Below are 26,176 nucleotides of genomic sequence, written 5' to 3'. Positions count from 1 at the left end.
ACTGGACTGGAACTCAGTGGAAAAACAGGGCTAGACCCATAGAATTGGGGGTCATCTACATAGGCAATGATAGTATATAACCTTTCCCAAGCCCATAAGAGAACAGGTAAAGGGGAGGAAAAATTCAGCTCTACATCCAAATGAAATTCATTCATTGGACATTTAAGCCTTCCTAAGATTTAGAACATAGATAATAATGTACTTTTATGGTTCATCATTCTATCTGCCCAAATATCCATTTTACCTCAAAAACTTAATTTCTCAAGATACGTCTGATGTTCCACTGTAGTCTAGATTTATTGTCATTTTCTCTCTCATCACTCCTCTCTCCCTCCTCTTGTTATCTCTCCTTTTTTTCTCTCTCCCACTTCTCTCCTTAATTATTTTATTATCCCTCTCAACTTCCTTCTCTTCTTCTTTTTTCTCCCTTTTCTCTCCCTTCTCCTTTTCCTTTTTTATTTCCACTGATATCTAGCTCAGCAATATAGTTACCTCTTTCACATTGTAGAGGTAATAAGGGGCACAGTGCCCCCACAATCTGACAAATCTTCATCAATTTTTTGGGCTTCTCTTCCTATAACAGAAGTCTAATTTTTTTCCCAGTACTTTTATGTACTGTTTACAGTACCTTATTGTAAAATTTGGATTAAGTATTTGGTCATAGACTCTGTGTCATCTGCTGGCCTTCACATGACATCTGCAGTTTCTACAAAATTCCCCCAAAATTCCCATTTAATGTCTTATGCCAACCCATAATATATTAAAACTGTTATGAGGAAAGTCATGATGTGGAAGGAAGGGATAACTATAAGGTGGCTACTAAAATGGCAAATATAATTTAAACTGTATTAAGACAAACATTGTATCCAAAGAGAAAGAGGAGACAGTTTCATTATATTTTGCCCTGATCAGACAGACTACATGTAGAAAACTGCGCCCACTTGTAGATACAATTTTTTTTAACAAAATAGACTTTCTATGCATCAGAGTACCCTTTGGAGAAGGGAATAGGCACACATCTGCAAAAGATTTTTGTGCAACAAAATATAGAGCATAAGTCTTCTTTCTTTATGACCAATCACTAGTGAAGAAGGACTTCTTTATCAAACTGTGTATATCTTAAAGATAACTGAAAAACTTATTCATCTTTAGCCATTTTTTCTTCTTAACTAATGAGTCCAACTTCCTTTTGCCTTATGAATTTTATCTTTAAACTCATTCTCTAAAGACATAACCATGTACATGAGTTATTTGTAGGAAAGAATAACACATTTACCACTTTTAGAATTTATCTTTTTACTGTACAAAGAAACTTTACAGAATGAAGTCAAATGAAGATAACAGAAAAAGTTTTCAGAAATTGACAGAAAGGTCACACTCAATAAATTTTTCCATAATTACACCAGTACCGCATAGAGTAAATAGTCCAGTTCACCACCATAGTGAATTGAACACTAACTATGGCACATTTAATATCACTGGTCTTTTGGTGGCAGTTTTCTCTCTAGTTTGTAAAGGACTGAAATACATTTTTTTACTAGCAACTCTTGAAACCACAGAAGAGAAATGCTACCATTGGTCACGTTTATGATAGTTATTTGTACCTGAAATAAAACTTACAACCCTCGTAATGTACTCACTATCAGGTTCTTTTTTTTTGAGGGGTGGAGTCCAGATCTGTGATTTCATCAGTTTGAGGAACATCTGGGCTGCAAATAACCTCCACAAATTCAGTCCAGTCATTCATGTGGAGCTTATAGTCTTAGAAAATTCCCTGGGGCATGGAGAGGTAAAGTAATGTGCCCATGGTCACAAAACCAGCATTATCAGTCAGATATATCAGCATATATCCAAGTCAAGAAATTTTGACTAAGTGCCAGCTCTTGATCCATGATACCAAGTCTGAAACCTTGCCATCTTTACAAAAGATGAAATTGTTTTCAGGAGATTTTATAAAGAATGCATCTTGCTAATACAAAATAAAATGTATCAAAAATTTCTAAAAAATAGAATATCTAGCAAACTACCAAGAGACACTGGTATAAATTATTCCTTAAAATATATTCAAATTTATAATCTTCTTAGGAAGAGATTTTGATGGAAGGTAATGTTATTCTAATTTTTAGTTAAACAGGAATATTTATTTTACATATGTACAGAAAATGCTACTCTATATACATAGCAAAGAACCACTCCAATAATTATACTTCAGTGGACCAGCGAAAAACTACTTCACAGGTATCAATTTTCCCTTTGGCTTCCTGCCTGTGAGAAGAAATAGAAAAGACAAATGTTCTCTTCATGTGTTCACCACGTGCAGGAGGGAGATTCTGAAGTCACAGCATGTTGTTTTTCCTGACAGAATGATGAGTAGTAATCAAGAGTTGCCTGATAAATAATGTCTATGGTTGAACAGACAGCTACACTTTTGATTTCAGAGCATCTACCAGGCTGTAAGAACCTTTGTGGTTGGCTTTTCTTGCAAAATAGATGACCATTCCAGTAGCTGGGATTATCAAGGAAGACAAGCAGTATAGTGCAAGAAGTTGAGGAGAAAAATATTTAGGAATTTCTGAAAAAGAAAGAAAATAAATTTACATTGGTTATAAAAGTGATCGTATCAATAATAATAATTTTTTTAAAAATTTAAACATGGTAGTTTAGGGATGCCATTTACTGTAAGAGTTTGGATAATTTCCCACTATGAAATAAAGGGAAAAGTTCTTAACCTCTTTGTGTATGTCATAGATTCCTTTGAGTGCTTTTTTTTTAGTAGAGTGTTATGGACCCTTCTCTGAATAATTTGTTTTTAAAAAATTCATAATTGAAGGAAATGCTAAGTTTCAGGGAGATATTGATTAAAATAAAGACACAATTTCTTTCTTAACCCAGTTTGTGGACAAACTGAATATCTTTTCACAGACTCCAAGTAAAGAACCTTGATCTAGACCATTTTGCCCTGAATCCCACACTTTCCACAATCCACCAAACAATTAAGATGAATGCAGCATTGTAGACTGAAGGATTCAGAGTACTGAATGAAATTTCTGCTTGGTTTTAGTAGCAGAGGCCCAATCCATTTGTGTAACATTGGTGACTATTAGGACAAGGATAATATAAGTATGTTTTCGTGAACTGAGGAGATTCCATTGTATGATGGGATTAATGGTGGAATCTTCTTAGAACACAAATGGAGGAGGTGAGATGGGAACACAGAGTATGTATTCTGCATTTGTTTTTATTTTTGAGACCACATATTTACTGGAGAACTAGAACTCAATCATCATGAACTGAGAAATATAATCAGAATTGCAGAAAGACAGTCCACACATCTCAGCAGAGCTCTATAAAAGCAGTGTTTTGGAGTTATGCCCTCTCTCTGAGATATATACAATATTTCAATATTTATACTGTCTCTTTTAAAAGTAAACTGGCTTTCTTTTGCCATCACCTACATGTTGCTTTTATGTTCCTTCATATTTTGTCTTCTATTTTAAGTTATTCTAGCACAAGATGCAAATAAATACAGTGTGGAGAATGATATAGAGGACTAGATTTGGGGTTAAGTTTCTAACTCATAATTATTTTATGGTCCTGGGCAAATCACAAACTTTCTGTGTTACCCAGGCAACCCTCTAAAACAATTTGCCAATAAATGATTGATCTGCCTCTGAGGATAGGTTTTCCACATTAAAAATTCTATTCAATGAAGAAATCTTATTGTCATAGAATTAAAACTGGAAAGGAAGTGAGTGATCTTTTAGTATTATACAGAGTATTATACTAATATACACTATAATATACAGTATAATAATAGATACAGAGGTATCTAAATAGTGCAGAAGATAGTTCACAAAACCTGCAGTAAAGAATATTTGAGTTCAAATTCACCCTCAGGCATTTATTAGTTTTGTGACTCTGGAAAAATAACTTAACCCATCTGCCTCACCTATAAAATGGAAATATTAATAGTGCCTGTCTCTCAGGATTGTTGCAAGGATAAAAGGAGTTAGTTTTTGTAAAATGCTTTGCAAACATTAAAGTACTAGTTCTTATTACAGCCCTATCATTTTACTGATGAATAAACTGAGACCCAGAATGGTAAAATGATTTGTTCAAGGTAGTGGCAAAGTGGATAGAACACTTTTCAAATTCTGTCTTAGATACTATAATCCTGGATACGACACTTAAGCTTTGCCTGCCTCGGTTTACTCATACATAAAATAAGGGAGCAATACTTAATGCCTCAAAGATCTTCTCTAACTCTAACTTTATAACTCTTTATTAAAATTATCCAGATAATATTGTGATTTAAATTCAGCTTGACTCGAAATCCATTGTTGTAGCTGTTGGCTGTTTTTAATATCCCAGATTAATTTGCTTTTAAATATACACTGTCTCTAGCCTACTTTTTGTAATTAATCACTTGGTCTTTCATGTAATCTTAAAGATCAACTGATGATAGATAAGCTAATATCATAAAAAATATCTAAAGACATCTATGGTCCATTTGAACATATTTACTTTTTATTCTTAAGTTAGTCAAGGGGCTCCTCAAAACATAGGATTTATCTTCCTTGTGTGAATTCAAATTCTTTTTAGATGAAATTCTTTACAAATGGGGTAAACCATCAAAAGGAAAGCTACATACATACGGACCAGTATCCACACCAGCAAAGTGAACTGAGTTAATTATTCAAGTAAGTGAAGCAAAAAACTCATCCTGCATCACATTGTAAAACTGTCTCGATTCTCCATTTGAATTTTTGTTAGTTTAGATCAAATACCTATATCACACCCTTCACTATGATTTGTTACCAATGTTGACATCATGAAAGGTAAGAACTTTCTTCTTCCACTAAGCTTTCTTGGAATTTGCCAAACAGCATTCTTTTTTAAATCTCTTTTTAAAAATTCCTTTTTCTTTTTGTAATTTTTAGTTCCAAATTTTCTCCTTCCCTCCAATCTTTTCCCCACCCACTGAGAAGACAAGCAACATGATACTCATTAGACATGTGAAGTTAATCATTTTTTTATCCTCTTTTCATTTTCCTCTCAAGTTCATAGACCCATATCCCATAACTATAGTCTAAATGAGCAATTACATCTAGTACCAGAATAACTGAATAATGTCACGGACTATCAATTTGGCAAGCAAAAAAAAAGTTTGAAAGCTTATGAATATCCATTTTCTAATATGTCCAATCCTCTGTCATAGATCATATAACCAATTAAATTAAACTGGGAAACATGCAAGTTATTTACATGATTCAGGCAATATAAGAGACACAAATGACTTTGCCTAAGCTATTTACATCATCCAAATTCAACTATTTTAAGCCAAATTAAGTTTGGGACCTGAATTACTCAGCTAATCAAGAATACCTCATTTAAGAATGACAAACCCATAAGTATTTTAATTGGATAAAGCAATTAGAAAAGAAGACAACATAAGAAAGAAAGATAACCTAAAAGTGGTAAGTACTAGGTCTTGTCTTTAAGTGAGAAATATTAACTATAGAAAACAAAAGAAAAATTCTAAGTCTCGATTTACTGGAGACTCTGTGGAGCTAAAATGGGCAGGGCATTGAGGAAAAAAGAAAACATAGTAAGGAATCAAGGAATATCCTCCTACCCATAACTGAGATCTCAATCTGTCCAGAGTCATTTCCAACCTCATTGGAAACATCGATTATATACACCCCTGTGTCATCAGGAGTGACATGATATAAGGTAAATGTTCCATTCTTTGAACACATAGTCACTTCATTATCCATATCAATTTTTTTGAGGACAATCACTGCAGGAGGATGACTAAAAGTTTTACATGTAATGGTGACATTTTCCCCTTCAAGAACAGTTCTAGATGGATGGATGGATATTGTTGTGTTTCGAGGAGGTACTGTGAAGACAGAAAACATGGAGTAAGGTTGGCTACAAGTCCACAGAAATTTAGTCGAGTTTATATTAAATTTTTTGCTCTCTTTTCTGAGCCTAAGTTTAATTTTTTTCATTAACAAATAGGTTGATAATCATAATTTCCAAATACCAGAGACAGCTGCTGCTACCAAAGTTTCATCATGACTGACATTTATTTTTAGTTAATTTTCCTTAGAGGTAGAAACAGTCTTAGAAAACATTTTGTCTGACTAGTCATTTTACAGAACAGTAAGCCAAAACCAGGGGGAGTTTAATAACTTGTTCATATCCAAATAAGTAGTAAAGTCAGGATTTGAATGTGGAACATATATATGTATTTACATAGTAGTATATATCTAGTACATACATACATGTGTATGTTGTATGTACACATAACATGGTTAGAGTGGGAGACTACAGGTATAAAATGTTGCAAGCACTTTCAGATGTAGTAACTATAATGCTGTTGCTCAGTCATTTCTGCCTTGTCTGACTCTTTGTGACCCCATTTGAGGTTATAGAAAATAAAAATAATTTTGAGAGACCAAGTTTTTAAGTAAATTATAATCAGTTTTATCAATCGTGGCCAGCCAATGATTGACAAAAAAGACTCATTATCCTCTCAATGATCAAAGAGGTGTGACCATTTCTTGAGATCTACATGCCCTTGGATGAGAGGTCTTCCATGAGATAGCAATGAACTCTGGCTAACAATTAATGAGAGATGGATTTTTACAAAGAGAAGTGAGATTATTCCAATGAAGGGCTGAGACTGGCATCATGTCACTCTTGGACAGAGAGACTATTCACATATCCATACAACCCCAACCTTGTGCATCTAGACAAAGGACCTATCCTCACCCAAACTTGACTTAGTAGAATTCACCTTAGACCCTAAATTTCTTGTAAGAGTGGCTGGAGTTGGATGGAAGAGAAAGTCAGTTTAATCTTCAGAGACTTGAGTTTTTAAAATAAGGACAATAGAAAAAGGGGAAGCTATCTCCCCAAGCCATTGTTATTAATAATCATTTCTCTCAGGATTTTGCTGGCAATGACACTAGAGTGATTTGCCATTTCCTTCTCAACTCATTTTACAGATAAAGAAATTGAGTTGAACAGGATTAAGTGACTTGCTTAGGGTCATACAACTAGTAAGTGTCTGAGGCCATATTTGAATTAGAAAGATGAGTCTTCCTGACTCCAGGCCTAATAGTCTATTCACTGTACCACCCGGCTGCTCCTAACTGTTGATTTGGATTATTTTTTCCCCCTTTTTTACAAGAGAGCTGAGGGGAGAAAGAGTAATTTAGAAATGATTGTAATGTTAAAAACAAAATTTCAGAAATTATTTAAAAAAAGAAATGAGATTATATTTGGACCATGCATGCTTTATTCACAACTAATCTGTAAAATAGCATTTTTAAGAAAAATAAAAGCTAGCATTTACCAATCACTTTAAGATTTGCAAAGCATTTAATGAATATTATGTCCTTTGATACTCCAGACACATCTCTGAGAGGTAGGTTACTCTCCCCATTTTACAGATGAGAAAACTAAGGCAGAAACAGTTTAAGATTATTTGTCCAGGGTCACAAAGGCTGGATTTGAACTCATTTTTCTGACTCTCAAGGACAGAGCTCTATCCACTCTCTCAGTTAGTTACCCCTCTGAGGGAAAACAAAACAAAACATGTTTATCCCCATGTTGCTTATGAAGAAACTCAAAGAATTATAATGACTCATACAAGGATAAGACTTTTAGGCAAAAGGGAAAGGCAAATTTTGGCCAAGCTGCAGGAGTAAATAGAAGCACTGTTTATTATAAATCCTAATTAGGGCTCTGAAAGCAGATTAAAATGCAATGAATTATATTTCTTCTGATTCTTCCTTCAAGTGACCTGCTCTATAGAAAGTTACATGAGATTCTTCTTTAAGTGAATTTAAAATACCATTCACTTCGTGAAATGGGATTTTGTATCGCCCCCCCATGCTGAAGAGAGGTTGACTTAATAATTCATTTGTTCTTTTTTGATGCCAGTAGGAGAGAAAACTGACAGAGACAGAGGAAACAATGCTAGTCTTAAAGTCAAAAATAATCAAATCCTATTTGCTATGTGATCAAGTACAAATCATTTAAACTTTCCGAACCTCAGTTTCCCCATCTGTCAAATGAAGGGGTTGAAATAAATGATCCTTCAAGTTCTAAATCTAGGATTCTATGAAAGAAAAATCCACATCCCCAGCTTACAGGAAAACAATGCACAAACATGAAAAGGTTAATGATTGCTCTTTCTGTGTAGTCTGCTTATTTTTTAGACACATGTTCTCTCTTTCCTTCCCATCAGAATAATGTTGAACAATATCAACAGACCAAGATGGGACCAAGATCTTTGAAGGAACATGTTGACAGGCTGGGATATTCTTTCTATAGTTTATGAATTCTCTCCATAATAGATCACAATAATTATCCTGAAAGCAATAACTCTGGAAAAAGTTACCGTGTATTCAGAGAAAGGTATTCTCTTCTGGAAGCAAGGAAGACGGGTCTTTTGGATCAAAACTCTTTCCTCTTACTTTTCCAGTTAACAGCTCTACTAGTCCTGGTCAGACACTTGGCCAGTGCAAGACTCTTGGAGACCAAGTATTCATTCAATACAAGTCTTTAGGGTGCAAAAATAAATGGATGGCAATCCCCTATTCACTAATGATTTATTCCAACTCTCTGGCAAGCCTCCATATGATATAACAGATGTGCTTTATTATTCTGGGAAATCTTATGAAGTAACCAAAAAGAAACAGAATTGAGCTTCCATTCTAACCCCTCCTTCTACACACATTCATTTCTAACAGAAAACATCTTTTTGAAAAATCTGGAAATGTTTTTTTAAAAAAACCAATAGTTGAAGAACTAACCTTTAACATCAAGTGTCAGGCTCTTAACTTCTGAGCCACCCTCATTTTTAGATTCACATTCATACACTCCAGCATCCTCTAACTGGGCAGCACGTATGACATAGGTGTCAGACTCAAATTTTTTATCTTCCATCTCTGTTTTCTTCCTCAGGATGATTTGAGACTTTGGAACATTCCCAGATGTGCAGGAAATGGTAACTGAGTCTCCTTCCTTGACACTATCTGAAGGGAAAGCTGTAAGACGGGTGTCTTTGGGAGGGACTGCAAACAGAATACAAACAGCAAGTGTGAGAGCAGTTAATTCAATATAAGCTAAATAAAGTGCACAAAAGGATTGGTAGCAGCCAAGATGCTAATTTTCACTTTGTTTAAATAGGTTAGAGGCAAGGCAAGTAATGATGCAGACATATTTGTTATAACTGGTAATCTGAGATATTTTTATTACAGTGGGATTTGTGTTATCTTCATCTAGAGTCTGGTTTCTTTGAGGAAAATGTCCACATTTTTCTTAAGTCTCATATCTTATAGCAGCTAGCAACGTTCTGAATATATTTTAGATTTTTCAACAAATATTTCTCGAATTTAATGTGTCATTATATTTGTCTTGCACCAGTTCCTAAATTCAGTGGACCCTCATAAATTCCAGGAATGAGCCTGAACCTGCCAAAATCCCCAATTTGGCGCTAATTTAAAGTTCAAAGGATTACACAGCTGACCTTGTTGGAGAAATACAGGTGAAAGAATTTATGAATGATGAAACTAAAATCTGGAGAAGTTAGTGACAACAAAAGTTGTCATTAACAGCAGGGATGACCAGAATATAATGCCACAGGATCAGCTAGGGCATCTTCCTCTTATTCTGAGAGAGGATAAGGCTACTTCCCATGGGATTTGGGATTTGGGACTAGGAATATAAAATCTGACAGCTGCATGGAGCTTGAGTAGAACTGGGGATGAGTCTGGGAACACAGTCTCACCAGAAAAGGAGGGAACCCCTGCTATATGTGTTAAGAACTAAAGTTAGGATTTGAACTTGAGCCTGGGGACTCCAAACACCTTACTCTTTCCCATATTATGTATTGGGAAGCTTCACCTAATTGCCCAAGGTCATACAAATAGAAAGCTGATGTACAAGCCAGTCAATAGCTTTTCCTTGTTTTCTGATATCTTATCTGATGTTTACAAGAGGAAATTCCCTCTACCAATGCTGGTTGGCATCTTCTCTACAATATATAGTTTCAGAGAATTTCCTAGAGCATTATTTTTCAATGGCTAGACTTAAAATCAGGTCATTCTAATCTCTGGCTCCCCTTGCCACATGTCAAATATTATTATCAGTCCAATATCACTAGGTAATACTCAATAGGGCTGTGGCCCTGTCTGAAACAGTAAGTGGACTTACTGTTCACTTGAAGTATCTGTATAGTTCTCCTTTCTTTGGGCTCAAACTCCATTTCATCAATAGGCAACTTGGCTTCACAAATGAGGGATCTTCCCATGTCTTCCATGGTTGGTGTAAAGGTTATCTTCAAACTCTTGGTCTCTAGGTTATTCTCTTCAACATTCTCATTAATATTATGCAATTCCACATGATGCTGAGAGTCTTCCTTCCAGAATGACATCTCCAGTAGCTCTGAGGGATATACCTCTGGGACCTTGCAAGTGACAGTAACAGGGCTTCCAATGATAACGGGGCCACTCATCTCAATCTCTGGATTTCTGGGGAAAGCTTCAAATAACAAAATAAACCTAGGTTTGAATGACATTTTTGCTGGTATTTATATAGGAGGATTTCAGAGAATAACCAAGCTAATGTTTGTAAGCAGGAATAGCCTTTAAATGTCAATTTTGGTCCCTAGTGACATGACAATTACATTATCATACATTGTAATTATAAAATTATAATCAATACATTATAATTACAAATACATATACAAGAATGTGAAATGAGACTATCTTAATTATCTAGTCTTAGAATATAATCTTATTGATGATAAAACCCTGTTTTAGAATGCAGAGTGCCTTGGTTAATATATTTTAAAACACCTATTATTAATATTGGTTAAAGCAAATATTGCGTTTCACTATTTAGATTTTGTTACCCCTTGTTTCTTTTAAAAGAATTTTACTCTCCTCATATATTGTAAAGTGATAGATGACACAAGCTTTTGGACAGCCCAGCAGGGAAGGCAAGGACAAATCCTATCAAGGTCTTGCATGTTATTGGACAGAACATATGTCTACCATCTGAGGACCAGCCTGACTAACTTCAGAAAAGCTGTTCAGTGAACAGTGATTAGTAAGTCAGGAAAAGCCATGAGAGGGAGAGTCTGTCAAGATGGATTCATCAACTTCTTAAAATATTTCTGTTAGTATTTCCACTCCAATTAACACATCTTAATGAAATTTTATATAGGCCTTTCAGACAAGGAAGCTACTATTAGATTAGATTTCTCAATTTGAATGATTCATTGGTTAAAGAAAGAGAGATGAGGAGACTGGAGACAGAGAAGGAGAGAGAGAGGGGAGGGGGAGGAGTCTCAGAATCAATATGATTTTTGTTCAAATTCCACTTCTGACACATACTAACTATATAATCCAAGGTTGGTCATCTAAACTCTCCTAGCCCCAAGCAACATTGATATCCCATAAGATCTTAGAGATTTGTTACTATCCCTATACGATTTACCCTTATAAGAACTGTCACTGATTTTAATTGGTGAAAGGTATTTCAGCTAGCCAGTCAACAAGCATTTATCAAGCATCTACTATGGTGAAATGTTCAAAAATATGATCTCATTCAATCCTCTCAACAAGCCCAGGAGGGAGGTGCAATTATTATTCCCATTTTAATTGAGGAAATTGATACAAGCAATAGTTAAGTGACTTGCTTAAGGCCCCAAAGCTTGCATACATATGAGGATGATTTGTACTCAGGTCTCATTGACTCCATAATTCAGCTTTCTATGCACTGCACCACCTATCACCTCTCAAAGATACAAAGAAAAGCTAAAACAGTACCTTCCCTTAAAAATTTCAATTCAAATGAGAGAAAAAATAAACATGTAAATAACTATGTGTATATAAGATATATACTGAAAAGATGCAGTTTCCTATGCAGATAAAAATCATATCCAGACCAAAAAAGAAGACAAAAACATTGGAACAATATTTGGATAGATTCTACATCAAATCAATTATAAAAGCAAAAGTGAGGAGCTTATTTTTATTGTCTCAGAACAAAACTCAGACTATTTTGCACTAACCAGAATGATGCTAAAGTGAGTATATTTTCAGCTATTTCCTTGCTGAAATAAAGACCTCTTTTCCTGGTTCTTATTTATGGTTAGGAATGTGCCGACATCAGCAAATCCTTGGCTCTACGATGACGATACAATATAACTTAACCCTCTTTTGAGAAGTTCAAATTCTTTCCAGACATAATCCACTTCCCTCCTGAATACAGTCTTAAGGAGGTAAGAAATGATTGGTCAGTAGTTCTGATGGAAAGTCCCTGCAATATGTACTTTTGTATTCTGCTCAATGAAAAATGACAGAACAGTCATGTCAAGAAAATCATGTGGTAGGTAATTGTACCCATTATTTCCTACATCGTTTTGAGCCAAGGTATTCAAACAAAGCCTATTCTACATATCACTTTGCAGCTGGCTGGGTTTGGGTTCCTAAACTGTTTACTTGATACTATATTCTTTAGCAAAGGAATGGGATGGTCCATCAGAAAGGTAAAGAATTTCAAGGAAGATCTCAATCTCACTGCTGAAGTGAATTCATCACAGGACACCTATGCTAGTCCAGTCTTGTCTGCAGCAACACTGAAGATTCCCTGCCTCAAGCCAAAAGCTCTGTGTCGTCTACTTTCAAATCCCTTTTAGCTCTATGTCTTGGTTGTATCTCTCAGCCCAAATCCCTCCCCTTTTGTCCAGGTCCTCCTGTTCACAGACAGCCACAGGTATTGTTGAAGTAGTAGTTCTTGTCATTTTGAGTGGATAAGCACTGATTCAAGATTCATTGGCATTATGGTCTGATAGAACTTCTCCCGAGGTCAGACAACAAGCTAAGTAAATGGAAAGGGATCTGAAAGTTATAATATGTTTAAACCAATATTATTGATATAACTAGGAAAGAGCCAAAGTATAGGCTATTGACTATGGACACCCATTTTATGAGCCAAGCTATAGCCTAACCCTGGGGCAAGCCAGGAGACTATGTTTGTAAGGGTTTTTCTGCTTGCTTTTTGGGTACGAATCAACTGAATTGCCTGGAGGAAAAATTCCTCAGTATGGCAGTAAACAGTAATTTTTACCACATGCTTGAATACAAAGTTTCATCAGGCACATATGGTTTCCTCATTAAGGAATCATGTGCCCTGTTTATTTCCTTTTCTAAACACTGTCTCATTGCATAGTTATGGAGTCAGATTTATTTTTTTCAACCAATTCCACTGAAAATGAACAATTCTCAATTTTGGAACATCCCTTTTTAAATAATGATCACTAACATTTTACACAGTGCTTTGAGATTTGTCAAGACACTATGCTAAGCTCTTTATAAATATTATTTCATTGGATTCTCTCAACAGTGCTAAGAGGCAGATATTATTATCACCATTTTTATTTGAGGAAACTGAGGCAGACAGTGGTTAAGTGACTTGCTCAGGGCTACACAATTAACTAACATCTAAAGATGGATTTGAACTCAGATCTTATTGACTTCATACTCTGTTCTCTATGCCCTGTTTCTCTAAAAGACACAAAGAAAAGACAAAATAGTTTCCTCTCAAAAAGTTCATTTTCTCATCATCATCAATATTCATTATTGTATTATATATGGGTATTATATTAATGTATTATGGCATTATTTCATTTGATTTCCTCAACAACTTTGTGAGGCAAGCAATATAGATATTATCCCCATTTTGCAGATGAAGAGACTGAAACTCAGGCTAATTAACTTGCCTAGAGTCATAGTCAATATTAAATATTATATGGGACTCAGAATAATAGATTTAGAGCTGGAAGGGACCTTTGAAATTATTTAGCCCAACTGCCTCATTTTGTAGAAGAAACTGTACCCTAGAAAAATCATGTGGCTTTTCAATTTATCCCATACATATCTATATTTTACATAGTTGTTTGGATATAATCTTCTCCTTTGAGATAGAGAGATCCTTTAGAGAAGAGACTGTTCTTTGTGTTTCTTTATATTTCCAGTGCTTAGCATAATTCTTATACATAGTAGGTGCTTAATAAATGTTCCTTGATGACTTTTTCCAGATCATAAAAGCAGTAAGTAGCAGACCTAGGGTTTGAATTTATGCCTTTCTGACTCTGAGTCCAGTACTTTCTCCACTATAGCATATCAGCTAGATGACTTAGTATAAGAATAGATCATATACAAAGCTGGCTTACTTACAGTAAAGTTTCACTTGGACAACTTTTTCGACTTTCTTGTCCCCACATGATGCTGTGCACACATAAAAATGTTCATTCTCAAGGCCAATGGAATTCATGATCAAGGTAGATTTGTTTCCTTCACTGTACACCTGCCCCAATAGGGGGCTATCTATCAGGGTTTTCCAAGAGAAAAGGGGGGCATCACAACCCATTGTGGTGCAGGTCAATACAAGAGAATCTCCAATCTGAGCATCAATCTTTGGTCCTGGAGAGATTTCCATTGTAAGAGGTGTCTCTGAAAGAAGAGAAGGAAAGTAAGATATAAACCTATATCAGACTTGATAAGATTCTCTTCCTTTTCCATTCTACTTCATTTCATTTATTTTATCACTTACCCTTTAACTTCTCACCAGAAAAGAAGAAATTGTTTTTACAAAATTTACTTTCCAAAAAGGAAAGGATTCATTTAAAAAATATATATATATATATATATATCCCAATGTGACCCAAGTGCACTCACTTGGACAACAGCGTTTAAAGGGATAGAAAACCAGTCAATGAGCAGAGATAAGAACTGTGGTTTTGTTTTGTTTTTTTAATAGTGGAGTGGGGGTGGGGAGATGTCATCTTACTTCACCAGGACTAAAACTTGATGCAAAGCAACATGATTAAAGCATTGTCCCTGGTTGCTGGGGCAACTAAACCTATCCTGATCCTATATGGAAATGAAATGAGATCTGTGAGAAGAATTTAGGAGCTTAGACATATTTGAAAAGACAACAAGAACTTATTTTACATCATAAAGGATGTTTTTGAGAGCCTAAGACTAGTTCTAGCATTTGTTTCACACACATTAAAATTAAAACAAAAATCACATTGGAAGTAAATCAAAAGCTGAGCTTTTGAGTCACAATCAATCTCTGTTAGTGCTCCTTTATGGACAAGTGAATCTGCTTTACATTTAAATCTAGGATTGAATGCTCAACCCCACGACAGATCATGCCCAGTAACAAATTTCAGAAAGGAAGTACTTTGGCAATTAGCATCATTCCTGAAGTGTAAACAGGCTTTCTTTAGATAGCAGGTGTTCTGGGAGGAAAGGAGTTCTAAATCAGTACTTTCTGTTGCCTGTAAAGAAATTGAGAGTAATTTTGCTGCTCTGAAGGTGTTGGATGAGATGCCACAAAAGATACCAAAAACCCATCATGTTTGAGAATCTGTTTCAGATGAAGGAGAACTTCATTAAATAAGCTGTTCAAATACTCTACACTTTCCAGTGTTCAACCTTGTAAAAAGAAAAGGCAATTTCAATATTCAAATTTCTCTGTAAGGGTGCACACATATAAATGCTTAACTGGGACATCCTAATATCTTTCGAAGAAAGTTTATCTTACATAACCTCAACACACAAGTTAATAACACATTTCTATAGTGCCTTAGAATTTGTAACTTGCTTTCCACATGACAGTCTGCAAGACAAGTAGTACCAATATTCACATTTGAAAAATGAGGAAACTAAGGCTTAGTGGATAAATGATTTGCCCAAAATAAATCTAATAAAGATCAGAAGTGGAAATTGAGCCAGTCTCTTGAAACCAAGTCCAGTGCTCCCTTCACTAGACCATTCTGTTTTCCAATAAAGTACTTTTAGATTATGCCTTTAAAAGGAAAAGTCTTCTTCAAGATAATGACTACAAATCAATTTTGAAATACAATTATTAGATATTAGACAGGTGGATCTTAAAAGGTAGATATTTTTAAAATGGATCTTGTTCTTTTCTTGTGAGCCTTCTTAGATTATTCAGTTAAGTAATGATATATTGAATCCTGATTTTCCCACTTTCTGCTTTTGTGACTTTGGCAAAACCATTGTTAGTCTTAATTACCTCATCTGTAAAATTGAGGGGGTTTGTCTAGACCAGAATTTCTTAATTTTTCTCACTCATGACCCCTTTTCACTGTAGAAATTTTTACATGACCTTGGGTATGTAGGTATATGAAATAAATGTACAAATCAAACATTTACTGATAACAAATCATCTTTTGTGACCCCCATTTCAATTATAAGAACCTACAAGGGGTTGTAAACCATAGTTTAAGAAGCTAGGGACTAGATGATTTCTAAGGTCTCTTTCAAGTTGAAACCTGTGATTATATGACCTTTTAAAGTTAATTAATTATGGATTTACAGCATATTAATTTCAAAATATCTCTTTACCCCTGCTATATAAAGCAAGACTTTCCTTATAACAAAGGTTTAAAAATTTTCAAATACATAAACATAACTGTTCAGTCAAACCCAAAGAAAACATTGGCTATGACTGATAATATATATAATATTCCATGTTTATAGGCCACTGCCCCTCTATCTCCTCTTTGCGATAAAAGGATATTCATTTTCTCCTCTATTACAGAGTCAAAGGTGGTCATTATAATTACATAGCTATAATATGTATATGTATATATATATATATACATATATACACAATAGCTTTTTATTTTATTTTTCTTGCTGTTTACTTTGCTGAAATCATTATGTATATTTTTCTTTGCTTACCATATTCTCTACCAATTTATATAGGTTTTCCCATGTTTTCTTGAATTTTTTTGTATTTATTATTTTTTATAGTACCGTATTATTCCATTATATTCATATACAACAATTTGTTTACTCATTCTTCAAGCTTCATCTACTTTTACTTTTTTTGTAATAAAACAAAGCACAGCAATAAATATGTTGTCATTTGACAGGAGTTTTCTCTCTGACCATGTTGTGATATATGCCTAGATGTGAGCTCTCTGGATTGACATTTTAGTCACCTTTTTAAAGGATAATTACAAATTGTTTTCCAAAATGGGGACCAGTTTACAATTCCACTGACTTTCTGTAGCCTTCCCAATATTGACTATTTCCATTTTTGCCAATTTTCTGAGTTTTTTCAGTCTCTCTTATTATTAGTGATTTGGAGCAGTCTTGTCTATAGTTACTAAGAGTTACATTTCTTTTGATAACTGTTCATAGCCTTTGCCCATTTATCCATTAAGGAATAGTTCTTATTATATATTTTGTTTAATTTACTGCAATAACTTGGATATCAAACCCTTATTATTGTTAGCTAACATAAAGATTTTTCCCCCACAATTGACATTTTCTTCTCTTATCTTAATCCTAGAGTTGTAATAATATAGACCAAATCTCTGGATATACTTTTTCAGACAACTGTTATGATAAGTTATAAATTACTAGCACAGGGTCTTCCGTTTTAGTCTCATTGCCTGAAGAAGTTGATACAGCTCTTAAAAGCCAGTAACTTCCTTCCTCTCCAATTCTGACATTGGACAGGTTTTATTAGAAAGCTAAATTATTCCAGCAGGCAATTTAGGCACTGCCTTTTTATTAGCTCAATACATGCAAGGGCTCTTTGGGATCTTTTGTAGCCTGAAATACAAAGGGGTGCATTCATTTAGCAGTGGTGTAAATCTTAGAATTAAAAAAAAAACCTCATTTGTGTTCTATGATTATTTAACCATTATTAGCCAATTGCATAATGGAAATTAACTTATTTGACTCACCTACAATTACTTCCACCTCTTTTCTACTTGTCCCAAACTGGTTTTTCGCTTCACACACATAAGTTCCAGAGTCTTCCTTCCTCATATCCACCAAGGTGAGCATTGCATTCTCAGAAAGGAGCAATAAATCCTCTCCATCCTGTTTCTTACTCCAAAAGATCTGGGGGAGTGGCAGGCCTTCGCTGAAACAGGTCATTGTCACAGAATCTTTTTCTTGCACAGAACTGGAAGGAGTGATGAGGATGGTTGCATTTTGGGGTACAGCTGCAAAAGGTAAGGCCATTAGATTAGCTATCATTGTCAATACAATGGGGATTAAAGGCAACTCCCTTTTCTAACATATGGTGATTTGAGTATTTTAGAAACGTTCTCCTTTAAATATAAACTGTGTTTATGCACCTATATCGATTAGTTTAACCCATTCAATAAGCCTAAAATAAGTGTTATTCACTTGTTCGGTATCATTTCTTATGTATCTTATTCTTCATGATCCTATTTTATGTTTTTTGGTTTTTGGTTTTTGGGGTTTTTTTTTTGGCAAAGATGCTAGAGTGATTTGCCACTTCCTTCTCTAGCTCATTTTACAGATGAGGAAACTGAGGCAAAAAAGATTAAGTGACTTGCCCATGGTCAGACAGCTAGTGAGTATGTGAAGTCAGATTTGAATTCAGGAAGATCAGTCTTTCTGACTCCAGACGGAGAGTCACTACACCACTTAACAACCGCCACAGAGTCAGGAAAATTAGGTTCTGATGCTATGTGACTTTATGAACAAATCAAATTTTCAAAATTTCAATTTCCTCATTTGTGAAATGGTGTTGATAATACTTGGATTCTCTACACTAAAGAGTTGTGATAAAGAAAATGCTTTAGAAATCTTAAAGCTTTTCTAGAAATGTAAGTTGTGATCCAGTGTTACTAGCCTTCTTGCCGTTTCTTGAATAAAACACCATCTCCCAGACTTCAGAATTTTTTTTAGCTGTTTCCCATTCTTGGAATGCTCTCCCTCTGCAACCCCTGCTCCCAGCTGACCTAGCTAAAATCTCAATTTCTACAAGAAATTTTTTTCCTGGTTCCCTTTCTAATGTTAATATCGTCCTTTTAAGATTTTATCTTATCTTTTTATTATCTTTTTTGTGCATAATTGTTTGTGTTATACTCTGGAGCCCCTGAGAGTAGGAACTAAACTAGGCTTTTTTTTTTTTTTTTTTTTTTTTTTGTATCATCAACACTTAGCATAGTGCCTGATACACATTAGGTACCTAATAAATGTTTCTTATTTGATATATTATCAGTATATATTGTTTTTATTATAAGATTTTTGCCACAAGATATTTGTAAAAAGTACTTTTTACAGTGCCTTTTATGTAGTAGGCTTGTGTAAATACTTATTCCCATCCCGTTTGCTTTGTCCTGAAACAATGTTTTTAAAAGAGTTACATAACTAAGAAGAAATCATATGGAACAATGAAAAGGGAGCTTTTCCAGGAAGACTCCTGGCCAATGTATGACCCATATCAGCTGTATGATTCTGTACAGCTTACCTAATTTCTTAATTAGCACAAGCAATTTTCTATGACTATACATTGCCAATCTGCTTTGATAAAAGAAATTCCAAAGAGTTTCCTGAACTAATAAAATCTTAGGTCTACTCCAAAAGAAAACATCATCATCATCATCATCATGATTATTTCTACACCATTTTCCACATGAGAAGTGGTTTCCCTATTGTTTTCCCTAAAATTCTCTTCAAGCTTTCTTTTTCTTCATAATGGGGAACAGATTGTGAACTGTTGAGAATTGCTACAACAATTCATCCAGACTAATGTACCCCTTCTATAATTATTTGGCAAAAAGACTTCAATTACTAAACAAACAACTTGTCTTTGACTTTATAGACCCTATATTAAATGTCACTATAAGTCAAATAGAGACAGCAGATCCCATAAAACCTATGGCCATGTCTGAAATATATTTTGAAATGTACTTACTGTTCACCTGAAGTATCTGTGTAGTTTTCTTTTCTTTAAACTCAAACTCCATATCATGAAAAAACAACTTGGCTTCACAAGTGAGGGATTTTCCCATGTCTTCCATGGTTGGAGTAAAGGTCATCTTCAAACTCTTGGTCTCCAGGTAACTCTCTTTATTTTCCTCCATAGCATCATGTGATTCCATGTCTGGAGCTTGTTCAGAGCCATTCTTCAAGAATGCTATTTCCATTTGTTCTGAGGGATATACTTTTGGGATCTTGCAGGTGACAGTGACAGGTATTCCAACGATAAGGGGACCACTCATCTCAATCTCGGGATCTCTGGGGAAAGCTTCAAATACCAAAATAAACCTAAGTATGAATGAGTTTTTTTTTATTTTTACATAGGATGATTTAAATATGTCTATTTTTAATGTACACCATAATAGTGAATCTTAGTGAAGATGACTATGTCTCCTATTGATGCAAATCATCTTCCTTTTTATGTCTTAGTGAATAGTTTTATTAAGTGCTGCCCTAAAATGAAACAAAATAAAAACATCCTCATAGCTAATAATATTGTAAGCTCCTTGAGGGCAAAGATTTTTGCCTCTTTTTTGTATCTCTACTGCTTAGCACAGTGCCTGAAACACAGTAGGAGCTTAAGACATTATCTATTGATTATGTGATGATTTCAAGCTTAGCTAGGCTGGTCCTTGGACAATAGATATGCAATTTATTGACAGGCCAGGACTAGAAATTTTTTGGTACCTGGCTAGAACTTATGCTTCATTGACATAAACTTTAAGCCCCCAATACACCCCAGTACATCATTTTAGGATGCTAGAAAAGGAATTGTAGCATAGAATTAGTTAAAACACTTGGATTTCATATCCTTATCCAGACCCTGTTATTTTTTTCCAATAATTATATTTTTCAGAAATTTTAACTAGATACTCCAATTATTTTTCTTAGATTCTATCAAAGAGTCTAGTGATTTTTTAATCAGTTAATCAGTCAAGAACTATTGTGTCAATTTCAGGGAATATTAAAAACAGTATAATAGACCCATTGTCATGAATGAAAACTCCATAAAGTGGGACAGCATGTATACATGGTACAAAATACATACATATAAGCACATGGTAATTCCATGAAAATGAAGAATTGTAAAGAAAGGCTTCCTATGGGAGCTTTAAAGAGAGTTAGATACTTTTTGAGGTAAGTGTGAGAAGGGAATTTACTCTACTCAACTAGGAAACAAAATTTTAATAATAAATACATTAAAAATAAATTTAATAATAATAAATCTAACAAAAGTATATACTCATGGAACAATGACATCGAGACATCTGCTATTAAATCAAAACAATGAGCACAAGACTAGCAAAATCTCAGAGGAATGACAACAATGATGATGAACAACTATAACAATAACTGACATAAAGTGATTTAAAGTTTGCAAAACCACCATGCATTTAATCTTCTACTTGAACCTCACAGCAATACTGTGAGGCATGTGCAACTGGCATTAATATGCCCATTTTACAAATGGGAAAACTCAGGTCCTGGACAAATGATTTATCTATGTTTACACAGTGAGATGGGATTTGAACTCAGGACTTGCTAACTCTAAACACAGACTTCTAGTCACTATGCTGTAGTCTGTTTCCCACTAAGCAGAAAGATGCAAACATTATTTCTTCTCAACTCTTTCCATATTGCAATATAACCTCTTTTTTTTTTGGTTTTTATTTATAGTTAGGAATGTGACAACCACAACATATCTTTGGCTTTGTACTATAAGATGATGTAATATAATGAACCTCCCTTTTGAACAGTTTGGGATGTCTTTACAGAGATAACCCAATTCATCCTGAATATAAACCTGGGAGTTAAGACAGACTGTTTGCATAATATTTATATCCTAAATCCCACTGTCCAAAGCAGGGCAGAGAAACTAAGTCAGGGAAATCATGTGGTCACTTTCATTCTAGTTCTTGTCATCACTGGGGAGTAGAAAGGAAACACTATTGAAATGCTGTGTTTCTCAAAGTAATTAGTTGTCCTGCATTTGGGCTCAATCTTTCACTTTTGCTTGAACTACACATGACAAATGAATATACCTAATTGAATCATTTCCCCCCTTTCCCTCTCCGGATCTTAGTTTACTCATCTCTGAAATTAGGGATTGGATTATGAAAGTCTTATCCAGTTTCAACAATCTCAGGGATTTGCAAGGGAGAAGCAGTGTATATCATCTCCTTTGACATTGACCCAGGCTTACAAACTTTCCAAAAGTCTAATTTTTCATCTCTGACTGTTCTCTCCCCAAATTGATATTTTTTCCCTGATCTTGCTCCTTATAAGCACCTCACCATTTTCTGGCTAGTTTTTATTTCCCACAGACAGACAAAGGGGCCTGAGCTTCAGGACTGAATAGACAAATGAGTCAAAGTGAGTTAGTTGATTAGCAAGTTGATAGCAAAAGAACACCAGGTATAAGTGATTATCTTGAAAAACCTTTGTATTAATATCAGTAACTGGAAGAGTATGGACAACCTCTGGATTAAGTTTTGTACCCATTCATGGAAGCAGGGAGGGGAAGAGGGAGAAATTGTGAATTAAAGGAATGTAAATGGGAAGGTCCAGTTCTACTATTGCATGTAAATGAAATTATCTGGTAAATGAGTTTGGTAAGAGATGAATGCAAGAAACCTTGGTTTAAGTCTTGTCTTTGACACATACTAACTATGTGACCTTGGCCAAGCCAAGACAACCTTCTAAGTAACTCTCTAAATTACAACTTATAGTCAAAAGCTTCAGAGTAGACATTGACCTGCAGTGGTAGAAGGAGCTTCCATATCAGGAAGATTTCTATATTAATACAATCACAGTTCCAATGTCTATCTCAATATTCCCTGAATTAAAGGAATATACGTTCTACTGAGAGAGAAAAAGCATATAAATATGTGAATTACTTGGAAGGTTGACTTGGCTTGGCTAAGTCTTGAAAAATTAGGATTTTACAGAAAGACAAAAAAAGAAACTCCCTATCAAGAGTTTCTTCTTTGGCTTAAATAAAATAATTGAAAAGGAACACATGGTTAAACATTAAAAATACAAGTACTCTATTTATTCCCCCATTTCACATTTGGTTCTCTTTGGAATAGCCATACACTAATTTTCCCCCAACTAATTTCATTGAAAAAGTGTAATTCATTTTCAAAGAGTAGATAACTTACAATAGACCTTCACCTGGATTCCTCTTTCCACTTTGTTGTTTCCACATGAGGCTATGCATAGATAATAATTTTCATTTTCTAAACCAACAGGATCTATGGTCAAGACGGACTTGGTCCCCTGATTTTGCACCTTCCCCCCAAGAGGTGTATCTATCTGGGCTCTCCAGGAGAAAAGAGGGGCCTCACAGCCAGTCACATTGCAGGTCAGCGTGGTGGAACCACCAATCTCAGCGGCGATATTGAAGCTTGGGCCAACCTCAATTGTCAGCTCTTCGGCTGAAAAGAGAAAAAAAAATTTATTACTAGCTTCTGATTTAGTATTTCTCTCCTTTTTATCCTTTCTAAAATCCTGAGCAAAATGTAATACATTAACCATTCTGCCCCATTAATTTGAACTTACCAGTTAGGTGTTCAGAAAAACAATGAATAATGTTGTCAAGGAAGATTTTGCAATCATCTTCCTTAATAAAAGATCAATGACTAAGGCTTAGACTTGGCCACTATTTCTTTGGGCCTCTTTGATATATTGGCAACTTGGGAAACTAACAAAGAAGTACTAACGGCAAAACCCAAAACTATTCACTCTACATGGGAAATGCCATTCCAAATCAATTTATTTTCAAGGATCTCTCTATACTGGACCACTGATGCACAGTTAAATTCAACAGCAGTTTGAAATCTAAGTTCGACAAAGTTTTCCTCTGTCTTTAAAAAACACAGCACCATTTTTGACAGCAATGCTAAGAAGTCTGAAATCAACCCAGCAGCTCAGATGAATAAATGCAGGAGAAAGAAATAAAAAGGAGAAACTCACATGCAACAAATACCATCCAAAGGAAGTTCGTGGCCAGGACAGTCCTGAGTTTTTGCCCTCGCATTTTGTATGTTGTGATAAAGGAAACAGCAAGTCCAAACTGCCCCGCTCTCTGTGCTACCTGAAGAAACCCAGGGACTGTCTGCAGCTCCCAAAGTGAATGCAGCTGGGCAAGCAATAGAAGAAAGAATCTGCTCTTTATAAAGGGTCTTGCTGCAGAGGCGGAGGGAAATCCCTTAACGGGGAAACCCAGAGCACAGCCAAGAAAAGGAAAAAAAAAAAAAAAAAAAAAAAAAAAAAGAGGCTGACCCAGAGCCAACTTCCTCAGTATTAACCCCTTGTACTATTCTACTGGCTAAATCACAGGCATCTGCACATTCCAAGCTTGCCTTCCTGTAGTAAACAGAGGTTTTAAGTTAAGGAACTGTTCTGAATTGGGGTATAACAGACCCCAAGATTATAAAGTGCTGATTAACAAAGAGATGTGGCAATTCGCCACTACAGGCCAATCATAACCTTAGGCTAGTAATGAAAGGAGTTTTTGGTTTTGTTTTTGTTGTTTTGTTGTTTTTTAAAGAAAAAATCCCAAATTTTTCAATGGGGTGATTGACTTCTGTGTCATAAATAAGTAGATGGATGGATAGATAGATAGATACATAAATACAGATACATAGATAGATAAGGAAGGAAGGAAAGGAAGGAAGGAAGGAAGGAAGAAAGGAAGGAAGGAAGGAAGGAAGGAAGGAAGGAAGGAAGGAAGGAAGGAAGGAAGGAAGGAAGGAAGGAAGGAAGGAAGGAAGGAAGGAAGGAAAGAAAAAATGGATGCTTGGATGGATGAATGGATGGATGGATGGATGGATGGATAGGTGGAGAGACAGATAGATAGATAGATGACAGTTTATATATAGTATATGTTATCCCCATTCAATTCAGCAAGTATTTAAGCATCTGATATATCTGGTACTTATGCTAGATCCTGATGACACAAGGACAAAAATGAAACTAACCCTTCCCTCAAAGTAGAATACGTTTTTCTTTTCCACCTTTGTCCATATCATTACCCTATTATCTCTCCTTTTTTCCTCTTTCAAGATCTAATTCTCCTTAAGGAGAACTTCTTTAATGAAGTCTTCTGAGTTCTTCAGTCAGAAAAATTCTCTCCTTCTTAAGAACTCTCATAACCATCACTTATTGGCTTATATTTTATTTTATAGTATATTTTTGTCTACTCTATCACAAGTCCTCTGAGGGCACAGACTGTATCCTGCTGATCTGTATGTCTTTACTGTAACCAAACAGTACATTTCCTAAAGTAATCACTTATAGTGAATTAATGAAATGAATTTGGCCTTTCAGTGATGAACAACGAAGGGAAAGGCTATATGTAATTGAATTTTACCATCTGAACAGTGATAATTTTTTTTTCTAATTTGTGAATGATTTTATTTTATTTTTTTAAATAACTTTTTATTGACAGAACCCATGCCAGGGTAATTTTTTTTACAACATTATCCCTTGCACTCACTTCTGTTCCGATTTTTCCCTCCCACCCTCCACCCCCTCCCCTAGATGGCAAGCAGTCCTATATATGTTGAATATGTCGTAGTATATCCTAGATACAATGTATATGTGCAGAACCAAACAGTTTTCTTGTTGCACAGGGAGAATTGGATTCAGAAGGTAAAAATAACCCGGGAAGAAAAACAAGAATGCAAGCAGTTTACATTCATTTCCCAGTGTTTTTTCTTTGGGTGTAGCTGCTTCTGTCCATCATTGATCAATTGAAGCTGAATCAGGTCTATTTGTCAAAGAAATCCACTTCCATCAGATTACATCTTCATACAGTATCATTGTTGACGTATATAATGATCTCCTGGTTCTGCTCATTTCACTTAGCATCAGTTCATGTAAGTCTTTCCAAGCCTCTCTGTATTCATCCTGTTGGTCATTTCTTACAGAACAATAATATTCCATAACATTCATACACCACAATTTACCCAACCATTCTCCAATGGATGGGCATCCATTCATTTTCCAGTTTCTAGCCACTACAAATAGGGCTGCCACAAACATTTTGGCACATACAGGCCCCTTTCCCTTCTTTAGTATCTCCTTGGGATATAAGCCCAGTAGAAACACTGCTGGGTCAAAAGGTATGCATAGTTTGATAACTTTTTGGGCATAATTCCAGATTGCTCTCCAGAATGGTTGGATTCTGAACAGTGATCATTTGATAAGCATTGTTAATTAATAGATGTGCTAAGCCCTGAGGATGGATGTGAAAAAATGACATGGCTTTTGCCCTCAGAAAACTTACATTTACTTAG

At 35.1% G+C, this 26,176-nt stretch overlaps 1 protein-coding gene across 2 annotated transcripts; it reads right to left on the bottom strand.

Moving 5' to 3' along the window:
- Positions 1-1,279: 1,279 nt before the first annotated feature.
- Positions 1,280-24,087, bottom strand: VCAM1 (vascular cell adhesion molecule 1). Of its 2 annotated transcripts, XM_012549537.3 has the most exons (9): positions 23,850-24,087; positions 23,036-23,311; positions 19,810-20,142; positions 17,819-18,082; positions 14,265-14,540; positions 10,234-10,560; positions 8,832-9,092; positions 5,636-5,902; positions 1,280-2,572 (listed from the first exon to the last, which is right to left on the bottom strand). In XM_012549537.3, exons 1-9 carry the CDS (start codon positions 23,911-23,913, stop codon positions 2,421-2,423), a joined length of 2,220 nt encoding a protein of 739 aa, XP_012404991.1. In that variant the 5' UTR covers positions 23,914-24,087; the 3' UTR covers positions 1,280-2,420. The 2 variants fall into 2 exon arrangements, with proteins under 2 accessions (XP_012404991.1, XP_023359173.1); XM_023503405.2 differs by lacking the exon at positions 5,636-5,902 and having other exon boundaries at positions 23,850-24,019.
- Positions 24,088-26,176: the final 2,089 nt, after the last annotated feature.

Source organism: Sarcophilus harrisii, chromosome 4 (genome assembly GCF_902635505.1).
Source record: "Sarcophilus harrisii chromosome 4, mSarHar1.11, whole genome shotgun sequence".
NCBI lineage: Eukaryota > Metazoa > Chordata > Mammalia > Dasyuromorphia > Dasyuridae > Sarcophilus > Sarcophilus harrisii.
This window is presented reverse-complemented; position numbering and strand designations above follow the sequence as displayed.